This window comes from Colias eurytheme, chromosome 22 (assembly GCF_061535395.1).
Source record: "Colias eurytheme isolate Ceu_HAF_F1 chromosome 22, ilColEury1 Martin Lab GWU primary, whole genome shotgun sequence".
In the NCBI taxonomy this organism is placed as follows: Eukaryota; Metazoa; Arthropoda; class Insecta; order Lepidoptera; family Pieridae; genus Colias; species Colias eurytheme.
Genome location: NC_143001.1, coordinates 8,350,967 through 8,375,543, shown reverse-complemented (window position 1 = coordinate 8,375,543; position 24,577 = coordinate 8,350,967). Strand labels below are relative to the sequence as shown.

Below are 24,577 nucleotides of genomic sequence, written 5' to 3'. Positions count from 1 at the left end.
TGCTTTTTGACGAAAATTATGGTTTCTAAAATGTACATACCGGGAAGTGTAAGAATTTTCAGCCGCTGCAAATTGGCTTACAGCTTACAAGAGGACCGACACCCGCTATAGCTCTTATACACTTTTTCTGGGCTAAAAACACTTGATTAATATTAACGGAATTCCCCCACAAAAGTATTCCGTATCGCAATATTGATGCAACGTAACCGTGATATGCCACTATAGCAGCTTTTTCAGATACAGTCTTACGGATACGCCGTAGTGCAAACACGAATCTATTCAAGCGCGTACTAACACATTCAACCTGTGATTTCCAACTACATCTTTGGTCAAGAACTAAGCCTAAAAATTTGGTTTCAGTAACTTCTTGAATAGTTTTACCATCATAGTGTATATTAAGATGAGTCATATTGTTTTTGCTTTTATTATAAAATTGGATGTAGTTTGTTTTTGTTAGGTTTACGTTTAAACCATTATCCTCTAACCATTGGATTACCTTAATTATAGTATGATTAATTGAAAATTCAAAGTCAGCTCCATTCTTTTCCGAAATAATAATCGAAACGTCATCAGCATATAAAACAGACTCATTCACAATTACATTAGGTAGGTCATTGATATATAATAGGAACAAAAGAGGTCCCAATATGCTCCCTTGCGGTACTCCATTCCCATTATATTTATAATCTGACTTATAAATCTCTGTGTTGTGACCGGAAGTATGAGAAATTTCAACTCTTTGTTTACGATTTCATAAGTAACTTTCTAACCATTCCAAGGCAAGACCTCGTATACCGTAATGGTTGCATTTGTAGAGAAGTACGTCATGGTTTACAAAATCGAAAGCCCGGGTCATGTCTTAAAATACAGCAGTTACCCGATTATGTTTATCCACCTGTTCCACAATGGATTTCACCAAAGAAAGTGCAGCTAGTGTGGTAGATTTATTTTTTTGAAAGCCACATTGCTCAGTTTTAAAGATGTTGAATTTTTTTAGAAATTCGCTTAATCTGTGGTGCATAATTTTTTCATAAACTTTAGCCATGACAGGGATTAATGTTATAGGTCTATAATTTGCTACGTCTTCCTTTTTACCTTTTTTAAACAGTGGTTTAACTATTGATATCTTCAGGCTACTAGGGAATATTCCTTCCTTGGTATATTATTATTGAACTTGTCCTTGTGACAGATATTTTTGCTAATCGCCCCCTTGTTATACAGTGTGGAAATTTTCGATGGGCCCTGGAGAGAAAGTACTTGAAATACTGAAGATAGCAAATTTTGCTGAAAGGAAACGTTCCTTTATTTTTATAAAGAAATAGAACTCCATTCGGCGGCTCACACTAGATTGGCTGGTCGCGCGCTAATTTCAAGTATTTCTTGTTTATTTCAAACTTCTAACTCGGTACAAGTATAGGTTGTATCTATATTTTATAGCTAATATCCAAAAAGTCGTAACTTTACGTTTGTTATTTTGAAGATGCCAGAGATTTAAAAAAAATAACAATGAAAACTTTGTATTTTTTTTCTATAGAGAAAATAACATGGAATCATGTTACTAAAAAGGTACACTTATTGTGTTACTATTGAACTTTCTTGTCAAGAATTTTCATCACGACAACTTTATTCATATAAAAATTACGAAGGTTTAAAAAGTGTCGTAAACACAGGTCATAAATGTTAGAAAAAGTGTCGTGATAACTTTTCGTAACAATTTTTTCCGTCTAGCCCCCTTTCACAACGCGTGATAAGGAACTTCGTTCCAAAAAGAAACTTAAGCAATTTCTAAACCTATGTCTAAGGACCTAAGTATGTTTTACCTAAAATTCATGTCTTTAATAAATCATCTTGAGTCATAAGAAAATGATAACTGGTTGTTCACTTGACAGACGGACAATTTTTCGTAGATGTTGATCAAGGCCCATAATATGTACTCCATAATAAAGATTTAATATTTTAGGGATAATATGGTATTGAAAATACTAGTTAAAAGCCTATTGGATCGTTTTGAAGAATAAAATAACATTTTTTTTTTTAATTTTGAGGCAGTTCGATTCCCGGTCGATGCAAGTGAATTTTCGAAAATCTTTGAACGCAGTTCTATTTCTTTTTAAAAATAAAGGAATGTTTCCTTTCAGCAACATTTGCTATCTTCATTATTTAAAGTACTTTCCCTCCAGGGCAGGTAGGTATTTTTAATACCTACACGCGGAGAGACACAAGCCCGGTGCCGCTATAACATTTTCAGTAACAACTAAGTTTTGTTTCCTATTCTGAAGGTACGAGGCTATGTGATGTCTCCTTTGATTCCATAGTGATCGAGTTTACGCATCATTGCGTGCATCATTCCTCTTCATAGAGGAACGTTCTACGCGGTCGAATGCTTCACAGAGCTCACAAAACATCATCACTTTTTCGCATTTTCCTACAGCATAAGACTACTACGTGCATGCTACCTTTTCGAGTGGACGTTAAGTCTCCTTAACGCTTCGCTTCGCAGGTGATAAAGAAGTCGCTGCCGAAGCGCACGACCAAGTCGAAGTACTACGTGTCGCCGGCGCAGTTCCCGGGCAAGGTGTTCCCGGACTTCGCCACGGGCCCGGCGTACCTCGTGACGCGCGACGCGGTGGGCGCGCTGCTGGCGGCGGCGGCGCGCGAGCGCTACCTGCGGCTGGAGGACGTGTTCGTGACGGGCGTGCTGGCGGCGCGCTGCGGCGTGCGGCGCCAGCACGCGCCCGAGTTCCTCAACAAGAAGGTGGCCGCGCACCCGTGCGCCGTGCAGCGCGCCGTGTCCATACACATGGTGCAGTTCCACGAGCAGTTCGACCTGTGGCGCAAGCTGCTCGACGGCAAGACCAAGTGCGCCAGCTAGCCGCCACACTCCCCCCGCACGGTACGCCACTAGACTTCACTTTCCGGAACGACTCCCCATTTGGATAAATTTCATTTTATTTACAATTATTGACATCCGTTTGACTAAGTTTTAATACTCAAAAAAGTGTCCTCGATCGCCATCCGGCTCGAAGGACCGACGGGGCCGCGGCGACCGAACGCAGATTAGATATCTGTCGATGTCTATTGAGTTGGAAACTTGATTATTTATCAATCCAGTTTACAATTAGGCCTATTAGGCCTCGATGTGATTGCGTTTACTTAATTATCACATATCGTGATCTTTTAATTTTTATATTTACTCTTGTTATTCGTTGCGATATCAAACAAGCCGACGGATTATATTTTTGGTATAATATATTTTATTATAAATTTTCCAGTGTGATGCACGTGAACGTAGATTTTATGTTAAATTATTTTTTTACAATACTCGTCCTCCTTACGTTTGAAATAAAAATTTTCATATTTATAACATAGGTAAATAATATACTCGATACGGGGCACAGAATATTCGAAAATTTCGTACAAAAGTAGAGATTGTCTAATCTAAAAATGAACGCCCCTCCACTGTGTTTACGCTCACAATCAAAGTACGTGTATAGACGCAATACACACAAATTGGTCTGCCTCATTGGTCGTTCAGTCCTCCAGTCCCGTCCATGCCCGAACGACAGGACCAGCATAGCGCGCTCTCCCCGCCATACAATGCTAGGCACCTGAACTGATCGCCCGATTAGTTGACAAATCAGTGCGCGAGTGTCAAAGTTTGCAGTAGAATCGACGCGCGCACACATATAAAGTGGTTCAATAATTATTTGTCCTCACACATTGAAACAATTAAGTTTAGTGGAGGGGCGTTCATTTTTAGATTAGACAATCTCTACGCAACTGTGAATCTAAAAGTGTCGTGTGAGACAACGACGGACTAGTCAACCGTGACGAATTATGTTCATCTTACCTCAAACACGACGAGCGTGGATTCTCTACAATTTTCCTCAAACTAGTTTGTACTACAGAAACTAGACAACTTGCACCGTAAACCAATATATTCAAGGACAGTTTGTAACTTGTATTTGTTTTTATGAAATGAAAAAAAATTATATATGAAGGTAGAGCTAACCTGAGGAAAGTCTGTTTAAACATTGCAAACATTCATTTTCACCAAACGATATTAGTACATTGTATTTTCTATCTCAAACCGCGTATGGAAGTGTGAGAGACTCGATCGATTTGACACCGATAATATTGGAAGCTCAAAGCCACGCTCTTGTGTTTGAATTTATTGTACTCTATTTCAATAGCGGCGGAAAATGTTAACGACGCTTCGTCTAAGTCGGTTGAGCCATGAAATATATTTACTCTTAGTGTGAAATATAATAAACTCGTTGTCGTTTTCCGCCGCAGTCGGTAGAACCGTAAGTACGTTAAGGAAAGTGCCGTGACAGCAACAGCGATACAAACGATATGCCATAAAGAGATTTTTGTCCTGAAGCGATCAAATATTTTGATAAAGTTTTTTTTTTTTGCTACGTGGCTATGTTTTCGTCTCGATGGTTTGGTTTTCTTTGTATATAAAGTATTGTTTTCATGTTTTTGACATGAATAATTTTAAGTTATTTTCGTTCCGTCTCTCGAACTTTGTATAAAGAAATTATGATGAGATTTTTTGGTTCTTATCAAGTATGACAATGTACAATTTAGTACAATACGCATTTGTGTATTTCCAATTTTGTGACATTGAAATTTATAAATACTCTCGGTGTATCGATATTTTTTATATTTAATTGTAAGTTGATGTTTCCACGTGTGAGTGAGAGAGACGGAACGACGGGCGTCTTGCTCCCCGCGCGTGTTTCACAAAGTATTTTATTTTTTTAAGTTTTCGTTTTTAGCGCGCGCTGAGCGACCGAGCCCTTTACTGAGTTGAGTGGCGGCTGTCGAATTATTTTTTATACTTACGTTGTACCGTAAATAAGCTGCAGTGTGTCTCCATTTTACGTTGTCTATGTAACGAATGTGTACGTAGATCGGTAATAATGTCACAAATAACGAAGTGAAAATAAAATGCGTTTTAAAGATAAATAATTACTAAGTAATAAAGACTAGTAGATCGAACCACTTCAAAATAGAACAAAAGTGTCTGTATAAAGTCACGCATATTTAGCAGAAGGAACAATGTATGTTGTGTATCATGTATTGTGTGTGTTCAGTTCGGAGACAGCACAACGAACGTTGTGGCGACAACGATCTTATTCACTGTTAAAGGCAGAGCAAGTACATGTAAATGTATAGTTTTATTTTGTAAAATTTTACATTTTTATTAATACTCGAGTAGAACAAATATTTTTTTGAGCGCTGGGAACGGAGACACATCAGCTCCTCGCTGACACACGCCTGCAGCTTCGACAACGACCGCTACGGTATACATGCAAATTGTATTCATTTTAAAGTCTAATCATAAGGACCGTTCTAACTTTATTTCGATAGATATTGTCACAAAAGTAGTGTTATAGTGCTCAGGTATCGCGTAGCGGTGCGAGTGTCGCGGAACGTTGCGGGCGTCTGTACTCTGTATATATAGGTAAATAATGTAACAGCGTTCTCACTTTCCGTTGAAAAATTTCCGCGAAAATCAGATTTACCTAAACGTTGTCAATGGAGTTCACTCGAGTGAGAGCGCTGCGTAACCGTATAGTGCAATCTAATGTTTATTGAACATTTATACATTTCAGCTGTAATGATTCTGATGTAAATATACGTATTGTAATGTGTTTCTTGTTTCATTTGTTGCACTTACCATCTACCTAGCTAATTTAGGCGTCTATACAATAATCAATCAATTGAATCACACGGAATTTTATAAATTCCGATAGATGGCGCTTTATTCTTGAACACGCGAGCAAGGCTAATAAATATATACTAATATTATAAAACTGAAGAGTTTTTTTGTTTGTTTGAACGCGCTAATCTCAGGAACTACTGGTCTGATTTAAAAAAATTCTTTCGGTGTTAGAAATTATCCTATTCATCTAGGAAAGCTATAGGATGATAATATATACATATATCATCACGCTAAGACCAACAGAAGCGAAGCCACGTGGGTGAAACCGCGGAGTGCAGCTAGTAAAAAAGTTTATTTATTATAAAGGATACACTTTTGTATGGCATGCAAATATACGAATAACAATGAAGTTAAATAATAGGGTTGAATATTTTATCGACATATCAAGAGAATATGTTTAAAGTTAGTGTTTACTCAATCTATTGAACCGAGTTCGCACTAACATAATTTCTTTTGATGATAAAATTTAATGATTCTTTTTTTAATTCATGGCGGTTCTAATTGTTAAAAAAATACTTATAAACTTCTTATAAAATTCCTTTTGGGGATGTGTACATTCAGTTGTCGCTCGATGGCACTGTAATATAATCTTTTACGAGCAGGTGGAAGCTTGACACTAACTTATTCAGTGAAGAGGAAAAATAAATGGTAATAAAATGATTGAAAACGTGGTCGCGATAAGATTAGCCGCAGACGCGCTCGTTTAAAGCTATCTCGTAAAGGGGTGCGTGGCGGAAAATTGCGTTAAGGCGGATTACACACGCGCGGGCGAGCGCGCTGGGCCGCGCGTGTGGCCTGCGGGGCGGCAGTCGGCCCGCGGCAGTGTGTCCGCGCGCGCCATGCAGTACGCGCGGCTCGGCGCGGGGGCCGCGGAGCACGCCGCCTTCCTGCTCGTCTACTTTACCTTCTTCCTCGACAATGTGCTGCTCACTGTGCTGGGTCAGTGCTTTCATAAACAATTATATTCCGTTTTTTTATAATTTCCTTGGACATATCGGCCCATTGTTTTTCAGTAATCAAGTTTTACAAAAAATCTTACCTTTTTTAAAAGATAACAATGACCCACAATACTTTCGCATTATTTTCGAATTTTGTCAATTTTTTATTAATTCTCCTCTGATATGGCCGTATGCAATAGTAAATGGGCTAACTAATTGAATTTCAACCAGAATTTTGTGAGACATGAAAAAGTGAAGTCCCCTAGTGGGGTATGGGGCAAATGCATCGTACATCTGTTTCACTGATCAATTTTCTTTAGGAACAAGTAGTACGTAGTTAATGAGACATGCTAGTTCAAAAATCTTTTCAGCTTCATCATTATATTATAATCTACAATAGCTCCTATATCCTATCCATCTTTTGTATATTTTCTTGAAAGCTTCTCGTCACCTCTTTGGAAAATATTAAATTGTTGTGAAATAACGAGTTGTATGAAAGTGAGGGTATATAACGTGCGGGGTGTGTCCAGTGCCGATAATCCCGGACTGGGTGCGCGGCGAGGCGCTGGCGCTGTGGGCGGAGCGCGCGGCGCCGCTCGCGCAGCTGCTCAACTGCACCGTGCAGCGCGTCGCCGACGAAGAAGGTACTCGCCTCGTGCCCGCTGCCCGCACAGTGTCGTACGTGCGGTTACTGATATTTTTTACGAAAATCAATTTGAAAATTCGTTGTATAATATTTGTTATAATAAATTTGCGCCTTCAATAATCTGTGGTCACTTTTTATGTAATGGCAACATTTTGTTTTGAACTTCCTCTTCTCTGCGGACATTGCTCGTGTAACACATATGTTTTTCATCGAAATAAAGTTTTTCTTATTAAACGTGCACCTGGGTTTTTATTGACTATACCAACAAGATAACAACAATATATTTTCTACTTCATATTTGTTTGGTGCTGCTGAAAGTCGCAGGTGAAACTGTATACAGTGGTGGACGTTTAATTAGAAACACGTAACACAATGAAGTAGTCTACAAAGGAGAATGGGCAAATTGGGCCTGAAACTTGGGCTAGGACCAATACACACGAAATATTGTTTTTGTGATATATCATTACACATACCTTACGAAAAAAATAAAATAAAAAAATAAATCAACCGGGTTCTTGTACAGTCAAGGCAAAAAGTTTTATTTATTTGGCTATTATTTTGCGCACAATAACGGTGTTTTTAATTCGAGTGAAGTAAATATAAATCAAAATGTCACTGGAGTGACTGAGTTTAACCACAAAAAACGTCTAACTACGTTGAATTATAATAAACACGGTATAGGTACCTGTTACAAAACATAATATTAGTGTATTTCGTTTATTAGAAGGCTTAAGATTAGTACGTATTTGTAAGCGAAAGTGAATTGGAGTAACATAAAGATATTGTCATTGTCTTATAACAGTAATTTATTGCATAAAAAATATTATACACAAAGAAATAAAACTTGATGTGACTGTACAAAAACCCGGTTGATTATTTTTTTATATATATTTTTCCCGTTATGTATGTGTTATGATCTATTATAAAAACAATATCTCATGTGTATTGGTCCAACTCAAGGGTTCAGGCCCAACTTCCATAGTAAAATGCCCATTCTCCTTTATTTACATTTGTGTATTAACGTATTAGAGATAAAGCATTATTTCATATGTAAAAGAACACCCGTTTATCTAGTTTTATAGGAAATTGCTTAATTTTAATGAAATGTCAGCTTAAATTAATAAAATTAAACAACTCTAAGTGAAGTCTGATTTCCGAGTATTTTCAGTCTGGACAACAAATTAGAAACAGTATGGTTCGAGTGTTCCAAAGTCAAAACCTGTTGAAATGCCGCCAATATTTTTTTCTTCTACAAATATTTGCACCGTTTTTTAAACATTCCATCTAAAAGTTTCTGAAAATTAATTTGCTTTGCAGTAAAAATGGGTAAAAGTAAGATTTGTGACCCATCAACAAGAAAAATAATTTTATTTTTACATTTTGACAAAAACTGAAGTTACAGGAAAATTGCAAATTATTTAGAGTGTTCGATAAAAAGATATTCAATGCTATAGTTTATTTAAAAGAGCATGGTACTTCTGATTAAGTGCCTAGAAAAGCTCAACCAAGAAAAACCACTGCTCGCGAACATAGGCAAATTATCCATCTTTGCAAAAAGAATCATTTGCCTATCCTCGCGAGCAGTGGTTTTTCATGGTCGAGCTTTTCTAGGCACTTAATCAGAAGTACCATGCTCTTTTAAATAAACTAAAGCATTGAATATCTTTTTATCGAACACTGTAAATAATTTGCAATTTTCCTGTAACTTCAGTTTTTGTCAAAATGTAAACTTAAAATTATTTTTCTTGTTGATGGGTCACAAATCTTACTTTTACCCATTTTTACTGCAAAGCAAATTAATTTTCAGAAACTTTTAGATGGAATGTTTAAAAAACGGTGCAAATATTTGTAGAAGAAAAAAATATTGGCGGCATTTCAACAGGTTTTGACTTTGGAACACTCGAACCATACTGTTTCTAATTTGTTGTCCAGACTGAAAATACTCGGAAATCAGACTTCACTTAAAGTTGTTTAATTTTATTAATTTAAGCTAACGTTTGATTAAAATTAAGCAATTTCTCATAAAACTAGATAAACGGGTGTTCTATTACATATGAAATAATATTTAATCTCACATACGTTAATACATAAATGTTAAATGAATTTGATGACTACTTCATCGAGTTACGTGTTTCTAATTAAACGTCCACCACTGTATATCGGTAGGGTCGGGTATCGGCGCGTCGCAGCTGGTGGTGGGCGCGGTGCTGGGCGCGAAGGCGGGCGTGCAGCTGGCGACGGCGCCGGCGGCGGCCGCGGCCACCGAGCGGCTCGGGCCCGCGCGCTGCCTGCGCCTCGCCACGCTGCTGCTCGCGCTCGCCGCCATAAGTAACGTCGCACACCACAAACTGTACACAGATGACATTGTAGTAACAAGCAAACATAATCAATTAAAAACACACACTTCCGAAGTATCAAGTACATTATTATCTGCGTAATTGCGTACGCAAATATAATTCGTGATAATTTAGGTATTTATGTATATTTTGAAAATAATGGGTTCGAGAATACTACCTTGTGGTACGCCAAGAGCATTAGATGGATCGTCATTGAAATGATTATTACTTTTAACACAATGAACAGTATTTAAGTAGTGATTAGCATAAAGGTAATCAATAATAATTTTTAATTTTCATTTCCTCACTTAGATTTCTTCAAATTTTGTATCAGGATGGGTATAGAAACTGTATCGAATGCTTTTGTTAAATCCAGAAATAAAGTTATTTAGGATTTATATAGTATAATCAGACTATGTAAATCCAACAAGAACTACAACGGCAGCTTCTGTAGACGGTCCATTATGAACACTGAAATACTGAATAAACCTTCGAAATGTTTCTATCAGTAAGTTGAATCGCCGTGGACGATATTATATTATGTGAGATGGTGTTCGAGCTAATCGTTCTATGTCTCAACATAGTATAGCGCCCAGCAAATGAACTTCTTGAACAAAGTGTGGCGTAGCGTGGCTGTATGTGTGTGGTGCAGTGTTCGCGTGCTGCGGGGTGTGGTGCGACGGCGCGGGGTGCGCGGTGTGCGCGGGCGCGGGGCGCGGCGCGCAGGGCGCGGGCGCGGCGCTGGCGGGCGTGGCCGGCCTCGCGCTCGTCAGCCGCGCGCGCCGCCCCAACCAGCTCGCCGCGCTGCTCGGCGCCGTCGCTCTCGGTAAACACGCTTTATTCCTAGATACATCATATACTTTCCAAATATATTTTTTTGAACTATCTACATTGTATTGTTTTTATTATTTTCATCTTTAAAGTTCTGCTGAATTTGAAAAACAGATTATGCGTACTTTTACTCATTTAAATCTTGCTAAACACCAATAAGTTATCACCGACACCAAGTAATATTTATTTCCAGTTCAATAGTGATTGTGCAGGCTACTTGAGGAGCATTATCAGTATTACTTGCTTGTTAGTAATACTTGACGCGTGCGTGTTACCTATCAGCATAATGTTATAAAAATTTATGCATATAAAAATTTTGTTTTCCCTGAAGAGTCTGAACACTCTTGAGAGCTTCGTTGAAAATTATCATAAATCTATACTAATATTATAAAGCTGAAGAGTTTGTTTGTTTGTTTAAACGCGCTAATCTCAGGAAATACTAGTCCGATTTGAAAAATTATTTCGGTGTTAGATAGCCCATATTTTATCGAGGAAGGCTATATATATACTAGATTTCCGCCCGCGGCTTCGCCCGCGTTTTCAAAGGAAAACCCGCATAGTGCCCGTTCCCTTGGGATTTCCGGGATAAAACCAACCCTATGTGTTATTCCAAGTTACCTTCTATATGTGTGCTAAATTTCATTGTAATCGGTTCAGTAGTATTTTTCCTGACGTATAGAAATTTTCCTGGCTTGTCGAAATTTTCCTGTCTTATCGAAATTTTCCTGGCGTATAAAAATTTTCCTGACGTATAGAAAATTCCCTGCCTTATAGAAATTTTGCTGGCTTATAGAAATTTTCCCGACGCATAGAAATTTTCCTGACGTATAGAAATTTTCCTGGCTTATTGATTTTTTCCTGACGTATAGAAATTATCCTGGCTTATAAAAAATTTCCCGACGTATAGAAATTTTACGGACTTATGGAAATTTTCTTGTCTTAAATTTTCCTGGCGTATAGAAATTTTCCTTGTTTATAGAAATTTTCCAGCTTATAGAAATTTTCCCGACTTATGGAAATTTTCCTGACTTATATGTAGAAATTTTTCCTGACTTATTGTAATTTTCCCGACTTATGGATTTTTCCTGATTTATAACGATCGAACCCGGGACCGTCGGCTCAGTAGGCAGTTACTTTACCACTGCGCCAACCGCGTCGTCAAATTTTCCTGGCTTATATAAATTTTCCTGACGTATAGCAATTTTCCTGTCGTATAGAAATTTTCATGACGTATAGATATTTTCCTGACGTATAGAAATTTTCCTTGTTTATAGAAATTTTCCTGGCGTATAGAAATTTTCCGGACTTATGGGAATTTTCCTGTCTTATAGAAATTTTCCTGTGTTATAGAATATTTCCTGTCTTATATAAATTTTCCAGCTTATGAAAATTTTCCTGTCTTATAAACATTTTCCTGACTTATACAAATTTTCCTTATCTATATTTATTTTCCCGACGTATAGAAATTTTCCTAACTTATAAAAATTTTCCTGACGTATAGAAATTTTCCTTGTTTATAGAAATTTTCCTGGCGTATAGAAATTTTTCTTTCTTATGGAAATTTTCCAGCTTATAGAACTTTTCCCGACTTATGGAAATTTTCCTGACTTATAGAAATTTTTCCTGACATCGTAATTTTTCTGTCAATCGAAATTTCCCTAACTATTGTTAAAATCATTTTTCTAATCTTCCTAAAATTGGAAATTTTTACGACTGATTAAAGTAAACCCGCAACCCGTTTGTGAATTTATTTGAACGTAAACAACATTACCTACATAGAAAACAGTAAGTGCAAGTGACACATTAAGTACACTCAATTATTTAACTTTTTAAAGTTCTGAGTTATTTCAAGCTCTACGATTTTTACTTTTAACATTAGTGTGAAGATGAATGTAATAGAAGAAAAAGAATAACAAAAAATGCGATTCCCTAGGTGTCCTAGTGGGCTACCCGTTCGGCGGCGTGGCCTACAAGCTGTGGAGCGAAGCGGCGCCCTTCCAACTCATTGCTGTGGCCTTCGTGGTCAATATGGGTAAATGTTTACTTAATTTATATGATGTGCGAAATATGCAATTTTTTTATTTTGGTATACCAAATTGATGTAAGTATCTACTATGTATATTATTCGTCGTAATTGAATATTTTGTTTGTATTTCAGGCATGCAGTACCTATTTTTGAACAAACCAGAATATAATGAGGTAATTTTAAAAATGTGTAATATAGTGTTTTTTTTATTAAAATGGCATCACATTATTTTTTATTGATTTTTGAAAGACTAGTTCCTTGTTATTTTATTATTTCGTCCATTACAACATCGATACAATGCAATATTTGAAGGCATTTTCTATCTTCTGCCATCGAGTAATAAACGAAATACGTATCGAACAGCAAATGCAACTACGCTTATGTAGTGTCGGGCGGGTCGAGTGAACCCAATCGAGTTCGTGTAACGAAATTATTCTTTCAAAAGTTATGAAATTTCAAAGCTTCATAAATTTTTCATTTTTAGAGATATTTAATAGATTCTTTCACGCGATTACCGTATTTAACATATATATTTTCGTAGTTCATTTATTAAATGTTATCTCGCGTAGGCATGCTCGTCGGGCGTCACGTACCGCAGCAGCGCGCGCGAGGTGTGGGCGGAGCGGCGCGGCGCGGGCGGCGCGGGCGCGGGCGCCGTGCTGGCCGCCACCGCGCTGCTGGCCGCGCTGGAGCCGGGCCTGCCGCTGTGGGCGCTGCGCCGCTTCCGGCCGCCGCGCTGGGCCGCCGGCGCGCTGTTCGTGCCCGACAGCGCGGGCTACCTGCTGGCCACGCTGGGCGTGGGCGCGCGGGCGCCCGAGCGCGCGGCGCTGGGCGGCGCGGCGCTGGCCGGGCTGGGCGCGCTGCTGCTGCCGGGCGCGCGCTCGCTGCCCGCGCTGGCGGCGGCGCAGGCGTGCGTGGGCGCGGGCGTGGGCGCGGTGGACGCGGCGCTGGTGCCGGCGCTGCTGGCGGCCTGCCCCGCGCGCCGCGTGCCGGCCCGCGCCGCGCTGCTGCAGGCCGCCGCCAGCGCCGCGCTCGCGCTCGGTAACCCGCCCTCGCTCTATACGTAGCTCATTGTACGGGCTAGACGTACATCAGTCAGCGATTGACACGATCCTATTATACATTACCGTAAAAACAACATCTTTACGAATCAGTCTGCGCTCGCAGATAGGCACATCTACTCAACTACTCGACTATCAATTATTATCATTATCGAGCTTTTATCGAGTATCAAATATCATTAATCATATAGTGATATCATCATTAGTTTAAAGTATACAACAGAATAAAGTGATCAAAAGCAATAACTGTTTTTACATCATCCTATCAAATTATCAATCTATCGACTTATCAAATAAAGGAATGTATGGAATATCATTTCATATCAACTCAGTAGCCCATACATCCCTCTTTTTGGTCCTTCGAGCCGGATTATTGTTACACTTGTTTATATATTTTGTGATCATCTTAATACTATTATAAAGGCGAAAGTTTGTTTGGATGTATGGATGTTTGTTACTATTTCACGTAAAATCTACGATTACAATGAAATTTAGCACACATATAGAGGGTAACTTGGATTAACACATAGGATAGGTTTTATCCCGGAAATCCCACGGGAACGGGAACTATGCGGGTTTTCCTTTGAAAACGCGGGCGAAGCCGTGGGCGGAAATCTAGTTTTTTAATACAATTGTAATATATGAATATTATACTGTATTTTGCTATATAAGTTAGGTTTATCCCAATTTAAATCAGTAATATGGTTAATAAGATAACAAAAATTAAAATCAAAAAACTTGTTAATTAGCAAACCGATGTTGTATGTGTCAGGTCCGGTGTTGGGCGGCGTGCTGTCGTTCGCGCTGGGGTTCGAGACCGCGCTGCGGCTGCTGGCGCTCGCCGACCTGCTGCACGCCGCGCTGCTCTACCGCACGCTGCGGGAGTTCCCGCTCTCCGAGGAGGTTGCTTGTCTTACCAGTTTCTTTCCTATTCCTAGTCTAATTGTAGATACGAACGCGCTTGAAAACAATTATAAATTAACAGTGTTATTGCGTAAAAATAGACGTGATATAAGTCATATAGTGAAGAGATGGAACCCCACAGTAATATGTATTATAAACTAGCTTCCGCCCGCGACTCCAGCCGCGCGGAAAAATTAATCACAGTGAAAACACTATAAGGAGGCATTTTCATGTATGTTTAGTTAAAAAGATTTTTTTTTGTTCTACATATCTCTGTCTTTTTCTCTGTTTGTTTTCCAATAAAGAAAATAAAATAAAATAAGACACTTCATATACGACACTTCAAACTCGACACTTCATACACGACACTTCATACACGACACTTCAAACTCGACACTACACACAGACACTACGAATACGATACATAACACCTGACACTTCAAAATCGACACTTAATAGACGACACTTCAAACTCGACACTTCATACACGACACATCATACACGACACTTTAAACTCGACACTTCATACACGACACTTCAAACTCGACACTTAATACCCGACACTACACACCGACACTACGAATACGATACATAACAACTGACACTTCAAAATCGACACTTCAAAGTCGACACTTAATACCCGACACTACACACCGACACTACGAATACGACACCTGACACTTCAAAATCGACACTTAATACACGACACTTCAAACTCGACACTTCATACACTACACATCATACAAGACACTTTAAACTCGACACTTCATACACGACACTTCAAACTCGACACTTTATACCCGACACTACACACCGACACTACGAATACGATACATAACAACTGACACTTCAAAATCGACACTTCATACATGACACTTCAAACTCGACAATTCATACACGACTTTCAAACTCGACACTGAATATCCGACACTACACACATACTACGAATACGATACATAACACCTGACACTTAATCAAACTCGACACTTCATACACGACACTTCAAACTCGACACTTAATACCCGACACTACACACAGACACTACGAGTACGATACATAACACCTGACACTTCAAAATTGACACTTCATACACGACACTTCAAACTCGACACTTCAAACACGACACTTCAAACTCGACACTTAATACCCGACACTACACACAGACACTACGAATACGATACATAAACGAATACGATACATAACATCTGACACTTCAAACTCGACACTTCATACACGACACTTCAAACTCGACACTACACACAGACACTACGAATACGATTCATAACACCTGACACTTCAAACTCGACACTTCATACTCGACACTTCATACACGACACTTCCAACTCGACACTTCATACACGACACTTCAAACTCGACACTTAATACCCGACACTACACACAGACACTACGAATACGATACTCAACACCTGACACTTCAAAATTGACACTTCATACACGACACTTCAAACTCGACACTTCATACACGACACTTTAAACTCGACACTTCATACACGACACTTCAAACTCGACACTTCACGTAACACGACACTTAATACCCGACACTACACACAGACACTACGAATACGATACATAACACCTGACACTTCAAAATCGACACTTCATACACGACACTTCAAACTCGACACTTCATACACGACACTTCAAACTCGACACTACACACAGACACTACGAATACGATACATAAACGAATACGATACATAACATCTGACACTTCAAACTCGACACTTCATACACGACACTTCAAACTCGACACTACACACAGACACTACGAATACGATTCATAACACCTGACACTTCAAACTCGACACTTCATACACGACACTTCAAACTCGACACTTCATACACGACACTTACACATAATTTCCAACCAGCAACTTTCATAGTGACTCGTTCATGTAAATTGCCTTTCGAAATTATGGTTAATTGAAAATCTGTTCTAAAAGAAATCAACCTGAATAAAAATGTTTGTTTTTGAGCTTATTTCAAACATAATTTTTTATTCAGAAAATTATAAAGTGATTTGTTAATATAAGTATTAAAAGTGTAAACTTTCTGTGATCTCAGTGGGGAGCGCGGCCGCTGGACGAGCAGAGCGCGACGCCGGAGGACACTCCGCTGCAGCCCGCCGGCTTCACACACCTCCACTGATCTCTCTACGTGTTATATGAGTTATAACAATAATATATATATTGTGCAATTTAAATGTTGTTGTTATTTCAATTACGTATGTATGTATGTGCATGACGTATGCCTAAAGTTACAAAGAAGAAAACAATATTTTCAATTAAAACTGGTCCATATTATGTACAAAATAATTTAATGATGCATAGTGAGAACTGTTTCAACACGTGCTCTTTTTCTTGCACTATCAATTACATATTTAGATAACCGTTTGCTCTGCGCCTCTGGGTATTGGAATTAAACAATGAATACAACTTTAACAATGTTTTATTAACAAACATTACAACGTACATCAAAAGTGGAACAGTAACGGTGCGGATTCGAAAAAAATACAAACATTTCAAATCCAAAAGTCATCACAAACAATTACATTTTCTGTTCATTTTTACAATTTTTTTCACATTAAACGTCAGGAAAACCATTTCAACTCAAAATAATTGCTGATGTTTTTGAGTTGTCTTTTAAATGTAACCAAGACGTTTTCTTCGAATTGTTAATTCGGTCTGAGCGTCGATCATAGACAATCCATAGTGTCTTCCTTGATGATCATCGGTGGCGCGTAGTCTCCGTGCTTCGTGCCGAACGAGTAGGCGTACGGATTCTGCAATATATAATCAAGTTTATAAGTAAATTATATATCTAAGATTCTAAGCAATTAAAGTTGTTTTCTAGCTCTACTTTTAGCGCTCTATATGCGTTATACGTAAGTGCACCATTATCTATGCGATATGTTACAAGTTCGTAATATCATGCGTGCTACAGCTTACAGGCGACCGATAGACGTGATACAAATTGGGTGATATTTGTTAATTACTACTTACAAAATACATATAAGGTTTAAATAGCTACATGAAATATTTTTCGTGCAATTTAATGAACGAATCAACGAAGTATAAAATGGACAAAGGAATTAAGTTCAGTTACAAAAAAAGAAAAGGCAGCAGGGTCACACGTGTACCTTCTTCGTGTTATATAGGTTGGGCGGGTAGGCGGCGGGGCCGGGCGTCTTGGGCCCCTTGCCGGCGCCGTCGGAGCGCGCGGCCAGCGAGTAGACCGGCGCGCGCGGGCGGTACACGTCCGCGTCGCGCTGGAAGTACACGGCCGGGCCCGGCGAGCGCGGCTTGAGCGCGAAGCCCACGCGCGCGCCCATGGTGTAGGCGGGCGAGCCGGGCCCGAGCCGCAGCGCGTACGCGTTGGGCGCGGGGCCGGCCCGCCGCGGCGCGAAGCCGAGCCGCGCGCCCATGGAGTACTGCGGCGCGCGCGGCTCGCGCGTCGGCGGGCAGCGCTCGGGGGCGTGCGCGCCCGGCCCCGGCACGCGCCCGCCCGCGCGGCCCGCCAGCCTGCCCGCACACCGGTCAAATGAAACCAACTGATTCCAACTCGACATTGACATTCGAACGACATAATATAATTATAACATACTAGCTTTCCGCCCGCGGCTTCGCCCGCGTTTTCAAAGAAAAACCCGTTCCCGTAGGATTTCCGGGATAAAACCTATCCTATGTCCTTTCTCGGGTATCAAAATATCTCTATACCAAATTTCATGCAAATTGGTTCAATAGTTAAGGCGTGATTGAGTAACAGACAGACAGACAGAGTTACTTTCGCATTTATAATATTAGTATGGATTGATTATAGACTTAAACAGAAAAAGAGAGAGAGAGAGAATATAATACTTAACAATTTTTCGATGCATTTGGAACTTATTTGGAACGAATTCTTCGACGCGCATAACTTTAAACATAACTTAGCGGAAATAATATTGTAATACTGTGATAATACCTTGTTTTGTTATTTATCATTAGATAAGATTTATCATGAAACTTTAACATAACATAGTTAGGTATTACTTTTTTAGTTAGTACCGATAACATATTAATCAAAACTTTAAGAATATATTTTCGATTACATATTATTATCATTTCATAGAATAGAGCAATCAATCATTTCCCAAACCTAATAACATATCCGCGTTAAACATGTGTACTTAATTAGGTATTATCACTGATTGAACCGACTTGCAAAGGACATATCAAGCGGTACCTAGCTCCGAAGCTCCAGGCGGGCGAGGAGACGAGGCCGTCGCGCGTGATGCGGTCGATGCGGTAGGCGGGCCCGGGGCCGAGCTGCTTGAAGCGCGAGCCGGCGTTCAGCCCGAACGAGTACATCGGGCTGCGGTTGCGCGACGGGTCGTGCTCCGCGAACCCCACCGTCGTCGGCAGCCGGTACGCGCCCGGCCCCGGCCCTACACATCATAGTACAGTGCAATACTTCAGAGATAGCTAGTTAGAAATAATAATACCCAACCTTATCGTAGAACCGTTCAACGGTGTATGATTAGCTGCGTGGAAAAATATATAGCATTCAAATTTATAACAACTAACTTCCTACCACTAGATGTATTACTAACTAGCTGTTGCCAGCGGCTTCGCTCGTGTGGTGAAAGGAACTTGACGATTGCCATTCATGCCACTTTTTTAACATAGCGCCATAAATCGGAATTTATCAATTTCGAAGTGATTCAAATCAGCATCATAATGAATCTTTGTATGGGAATGAGATTTTACGTCGCAACAAAGAGAAGCCTATATCCATTAGCCTTCTATCTTCAAACACATAAAACCATATTATAAAATCCGTCCGTTATTTTGTTGTTGACTGTACCGCTTTTGTACCGATCGCGATCGCGATATGCAATTTTTAAAAATACAAAAATTTTGATTAATTTTATCTTTCTACTTACCTAACGGTTTCTTACACGCCATTTTACACAATGAATTTTAATATATGCTAAGAAAAACACTAAAATTTAGTTAAAAATACATCAAAATAATTTTGTTGCGACTCTCGACCGCTTGATTGTCAAAATGCTTGTTTTATTGTCCTTGCTCAGTTGTCTTATGCAAAGAGATTTTATTTAGGATATTAAAGTCTAGTCTACATTATCGTTTTAATAAAGAGTGGCGGGCGTAGAGCATACATTAGCAAAGTGGCGGGCAGATTTCAGCGCTATCTACGGAGTCTTATTAACATATGCAAATTAAATGATTGCAAATAAATGCAATAGGTATAATTTTTACTGAATATGAACTGCATAATATGAACCCTTTTACAACTGCCCAAATATTTTTTTATCTAACTAATTTGAGTATGCTCTTGACTTTAATTAAAATAAATAGGAATACACAGAATAAAAAACGTTTTTAGTAACAATTACAAATATTTATTGCTAAAACGATTAAAATATCTAGTGTTCAGTCCAGCACGTCACATCACTAACTCTACATTACACAGTATTCACTAACATTATCCAACCCACACAATTTCATAACCCTGATACAATCAACTTGTACTTGTAAAAACATATTTTACAACACAAATTGATGAATATAGCAACAGAAATTACTATACAGATGAATAATCTATACCAATATTATAAAGCTGAAGAGTTTGTTTGTTTGTTTGAATCTCAGAAACTATTGATCTGATTTAAAAAAATTCTTACGGTGTTAGATAGCCCATTTATCGAGGAAGGCTATAGGTATAGGCTATATATCATCATACTAAGACCTATAGGAGCGGAGCTATGCGGGAATAACCGCAGGGCACAGCTAGTTTATGTACATATAAATGAACATTAGCTGCGCTCCAACAAACAAACTCTTTATAATATTAGTGTAAATACTATGATTATTTAATAATACACCACCATTACATTTACAACACAATATAAGTTACAAAACATATAGCAGGTTGGATAATAATCTAAAACTTCTTCATAGAGCGCAGTTTATTGTTCCTCCTCATGCCGACAGCGCGCACTCTCTTCCAATACTCCTTAGTGTCAGGGTCGAGCTCCTCGATGCGAGGCGGCGCTCCCATGTTCAGCTTCCACAACCAATCAGGGTACTCGCTGTCATCTTTTATCTGAAAATTATTGATTTTCTTATGTTTGATTTGATGTATATTTAGAAATGAACTAAAACTTAAACCTCCACATGACATATAAACATGTAAATCTGTTTAAAAATTATAAGTAGCTCATGAATAAACTGAAAAATTACTTTATAAAATTTCATAATTTATATGTAAAATAATTTCTTTTGTTTTATGTCTTGATTCAATCATGGAAGAGAAAAAAATCATGAAATGTCACTACATCCTGCTCTGTTTACAACTTGTACAGAGTTCATTAAAACACATGGTAAAATATGTTAATTATTATAATAATTATTGACTTACAAGTTGATTGAGCAAAATAATGCTCATATTGTGTGTTGTTGTGTACTGTAGAGTCCACTCATAGTCACTATGCTATATAGCAATAACAAGATCTTAGTCATTTCTGTTATGAATGTCATAAAAACCTTTGAGTATTACCTACATATATAAAAAATGTTGCCGTGCAATGCAGTTTCAACAACAGACAAACATACATACATACATCCATCCTCACAAACTTACACATTGTTATTGGTGTAATATTAAGAAAGCAAGAAACAATACTCACTTTGACATCTTCTCCAGTGAGGTATATATTGGAACCACACACATAGTTCACAAGCTTCTCTGGGTCTGTCTCCACGGGAAGTTCCTTCTTTTCAATGGCCGTCAATTTCCCACCCTTCTTCTTACCCTTTCCCAACCCCAGCACACCTTAAAATAAATAGAATTTATAATTACCTACATTATAATTTAAAATTTTAAATGAAAGTTCTGTTAAAATGCATAAAGAAAGTTTGTGAATGAGAAATGAAACCTACATGCAGTATGCATATAGGTACAGGCCACAGACTAATAATAATATACTACGTATACAAGTACAGGCTGGAGACTCAAAATTTAATAAATATTGAAAGATTTACCTCCGGCAGCCGATGTTGTTTTTTTAACTGCATAGCTTGTAGCAGAACTGTGCAACTCCACCTTTAAGTATGCATTGTGTAAAGCCGTGCGTTGTATTGTTATTGGAAATAATCTTATTAAATTATTAAACATCTCGTTTTTATTTTATTAGAGGTTATAATAAAGTGCCTCTTGAATTTTGATATTTTAATTTTTATAACATTGTCAAATGTCAGTGTCATCCTCTTTTGACCACAAACCACAGCTTCAGCTTTGGCTGGCCAGACTCTAAGACCAGTGCAAACTTAGCACCCCATCTATGGAATTTTGGGTCGAAAATGACCTTGATCGTTAGGTCCCCGTTAGGTCCTTTAAGGTCCACCAATTTTTTCGTTAGGTCCCCTTTAGTTTTTTTTTAAATAATTTTTTAAATTTTAGGTATAAAAAAATTACACTTTAGCACCCCATCCATAGAATTTTGGGTCAAAAATGACCTTAATCTATAGGTCTTCGTTAGGTCCTATAAGGTCCCACAATTTTTTCGTTAGGTCCCCTTTAGTTTTTTTTTAAATATTTTTTTTTTAATTTTGGGTATAAAAAAATTACACTTTAGCACCTCATCCATATCAAAATTGGCGAATTTTATCAAAATCGTATTCTTTACCGTTAGGTCCGTATAGGTCCATCATTGAAATTGTTAAATTATTTATTTTATTAAAATCTATATATTTATAAGAAAGTCGTGTTAGTTACTCCACTTATAACTCAAGAACGGCTGAACTGATTTAGCTGAAAATTGGCAGGGAGGTAGTTTAGAGCCAGGAGAAGGATATAGGATACTAAATATGTACCACGGGCGAAGCCGGGGCACTAGTTATAAAATAATTGAAACCTGCGCATGCGCCTTAGAGCATTAAGACATGCGCACATCATACATAAACAGCGCGAAATTTAAATTGGTATCGTTTCATTTATTAAATCAATAAATAAATCTATACTAGTCACGTCTGGTTCGAAAGATGAGACTGGCTTTTTATTTCGAAAATTTATTTGGCAACACTTAACAGTTAACTGTCATTAAAACCTGAGTTGTTGATGTGTCAAAGCTTGTCAAAGTGATTTTATTTTCTGCGATTTTAGCTTAGGATTTTAGTGATTTCTAATAATTGAAAACTGAGTTGAAAACATGACGAAAACTTTAAACTATGATTAATAAATTTAAAAAGAAACAATTTGAAAGAGATGTAGTTTTCAAGGAAAAACACACAGTGTGACTTGATATTTTGATACTTTTCATCTTGATTGCATTGCACATTATATGATTTGTTTAATATTATTATTATTATTTTGCATGGATGATACCAGTAATCCAGTTATAAACTATTAAAGCAACAATATAAAATTGAACGATCTGTCCGTTCAAAATGTTTAAAGACACAAAATCAGTATCTCAACGAGATTTCTTCTATGACCGAACCATGTTATTCATGTTGAAGAGCAGTACAAAAAAAACAAGATGGAATAACTGCAGAAATGGAAGAGAATAATACATTGAAATTGAATGAAAATGATGAAAGCACTGCACATGCATAGGTAATCATATTATATAATAATTTGTATAATATTTTTATCAGTTATGTTATACAAAAATATCAGTATTATAAATAAAATTTATATTATTTTAAAATAATTATTATTTTTTTATTTTTAGCCTGAATTGCCAAATTTCTCCACTGAATTGCCACGTATAAATCCTACACATCATATTTTCAAAGCTAAACCAAAAAAAACGTAAGTATGTAATGTTGAAAATAGAATTTCATGAAATTTCCTGTGCTTATTGTTCAGCTGTGATTTATGTGAAATAATGTTTAATGTTTATGTTATTTTTACAGTGGGAAATCAAATTCCAATTACGAGCATCAATTATTCCTCCTTGCAAAAAAAGCAGGGAGGAATTAATGAAGCAACAACAAGAGTTGCATCTATTAAGAATAGAGCAAGAGAGGGAGCTTCACCTATTAAGAATAGAACAAGAGAGGGAGCTTCACGAGAAGAAGCTCCAAATACTTGCATTAGAGGAGGAATATTTAAAAAAAATAAATTTTGAAAAATAATAAAATATGGTTTTTATTGATTAAAATAAGTTTCAATATAAATGGCCCTGTTTATATTTTCGTCTTCATCTTCTATATTATCAGGGATAGTTGGATCGATTAATAATTGATTTTCAAGGCCTGAAGGATCTAGAAAAATACAAAATAAAGAATTAAAATATGCTTATTTTTTATGTATTGGCATTATTAAATATACTTTGTTTACATATTAGTTTGCACAAATACCTTGATTTAAAATAGACTCATTAAAGAGTATTGCTAAATTGTGCAAAACTGCACAAGCAACAATAGTGGTCTTGATCACTTGCAGAGACCCTCGCATTGTTTCGTTGAGTATGCGGAATCTTTGCTTCCACACCCCAAAGCAACGCTCTACAGTATTCCTCGTTCGTATGTGACTCAGGTTGTACCTTTCTTCTGCCTGTGTCCTTGGTCTTAATATTGGTGTTAGAAGATGCGAAGTACAAGGATACCCGCTATCTCCAATCAGCTTCCCATGAAATTCATTCTCCTCAAACCTCCGCTTTATTGAGCTTTCTCTATATATGCGGGAATCATGTGTACTTCCTCTCCAGTGACACACAATATCGCAGATTTTAAGGTCAGAGTCACATACTACCTGTAATTATTGTCATCAATATTATTATAAATTAGAAACACATAATAGCACACATAACAATGAAAATTTATTACTTTAAATACACTATGATCAAACTAAAATGTTATTGTACAATGTTCATACTTGAGTGTTAATGGAGTAATGTCCCTTCCTATTAACATAGTACTGTCCAGCCTCTCCACTCACTTTGCGTATCTTAATATGAGTGCAATCTATTGCACCAATGATACGCTTCATCCCGCATATTATGGCCTCAAATTTCCTAATTGCTTTGGCTTCCTCGGTTGAGTTCGACGGCATATTAATATAACGCGAACTT

At 37.9% G+C, this 24,577-nt stretch overlaps 5 protein-coding genes and 1 long non-coding RNA gene across 6 annotated transcripts in view; 4 read left to right on the top strand and 2 right to left on the bottom strand.

Annotated features, from left to right (window-relative positions):
* Window positions 1-3,566, top strand: part of LOC149898820 (beta-1,3-galactosyltransferase 5-like) — a 28,373-nt gene extending 24,807 nt beyond the window's left edge. Inside the window, exon 3 of the mRNA XM_090114862.1 lies at window positions 2,501-3,566. Within this exon, the coding sequence (XP_089970988.1) occupies window positions 2,501-2,872 (372 nt within the window). The 3' untranslated portion in view covers window positions 2,873-3,566. The remainder of the gene's footprint in view (window positions 1-2,500) is intronic.
* A 3,007-nt stretch (window positions 3,567-6,573) lies between these two features.
* On the top strand, window positions 6,574-10,308 carry LOC149898819 (uncharacterized). Its single transcript, XM_090114904.1, has 3 exons — window positions 6,574-6,673; window positions 7,203-7,316; window positions 9,485-10,308. Exons 1-3 carry the CDS (start codon window positions 6,574-6,576, stop codon window positions 9,754-9,756), a joined length of 486 nt encoding a protein of 161 aa, XP_089971030.1. The 3' UTR covers window positions 9,757-10,308.
* LOC149898818 (synaptic vesicular amine transporter-like) lies at window positions 9,990-16,691 on the top strand. The gene is made up of 7 exons (XM_090114855.1): window positions 9,990-9,993; window positions 10,307-10,480; window positions 12,419-12,517; window positions 12,644-12,684; window positions 13,081-13,552; window positions 14,345-14,475; window positions 16,561-16,691. The coding sequence occupies exons 1-7, from the start codon at window positions 9,990-9,992 to the stop codon at window positions 16,642-16,644; spliced, it is 1,005 nt and encodes a 334-aa protein (XP_089970981.1). The 3' UTR covers window positions 16,645-16,691.
* Window positions 16,692-16,926: 235 nt separating this feature from the next.
* On the bottom strand, window positions 16,927-19,758 carry LOC149898817 (ciliary microtubule associated protein 1B-like). The gene is made up of 4 exons (XM_090115101.1): window positions 19,421-19,758; window positions 18,721-18,922; window positions 17,636-18,017; window positions 16,927-17,278 (listed from the first exon to the last, which is right to left on the bottom strand). The coding sequence occupies exons 1-4, from the start codon at window positions 19,440-19,442 to the stop codon at window positions 17,192-17,194; spliced, it is 693 nt and encodes a 230-aa protein (XP_089971227.1). The 5' UTR covers window positions 19,443-19,758; the 3' UTR covers window positions 16,927-17,191.
* Window positions 19,759-19,930: 172 nt separating this feature from the next.
* On the bottom strand, window positions 19,931-21,771 carry mRpL54 (mitochondrial ribosomal protein L54). The gene is made up of 3 exons (XM_090115102.1): window positions 21,543-21,771; window positions 21,188-21,333; window positions 19,931-20,604 (listed from the first exon to the last, which is right to left on the bottom strand). The coding sequence occupies exons 1-3, from the start codon at window positions 21,673-21,675 to the stop codon at window positions 20,443-20,445; spliced, it is 441 nt and encodes a 146-aa protein (XP_089971228.1). The 5' UTR covers window positions 21,676-21,771; the 3' UTR covers window positions 19,931-20,442.
* A 1,297-nt stretch (window positions 21,772-23,068) lies between these two features.
* LOC149898815 (uncharacterized) lies at window positions 23,069-23,644 on the top strand. The gene is made up of 3 exons (XR_016458025.1): window positions 23,069-23,115; window positions 23,234-23,313; window positions 23,418-23,644. It is a non-coding gene; the product is annotated as an uncharacterized LOC149898815 (long non-coding RNA).
* Window positions 23,645-24,577: the final 933 nt, after the last annotated feature.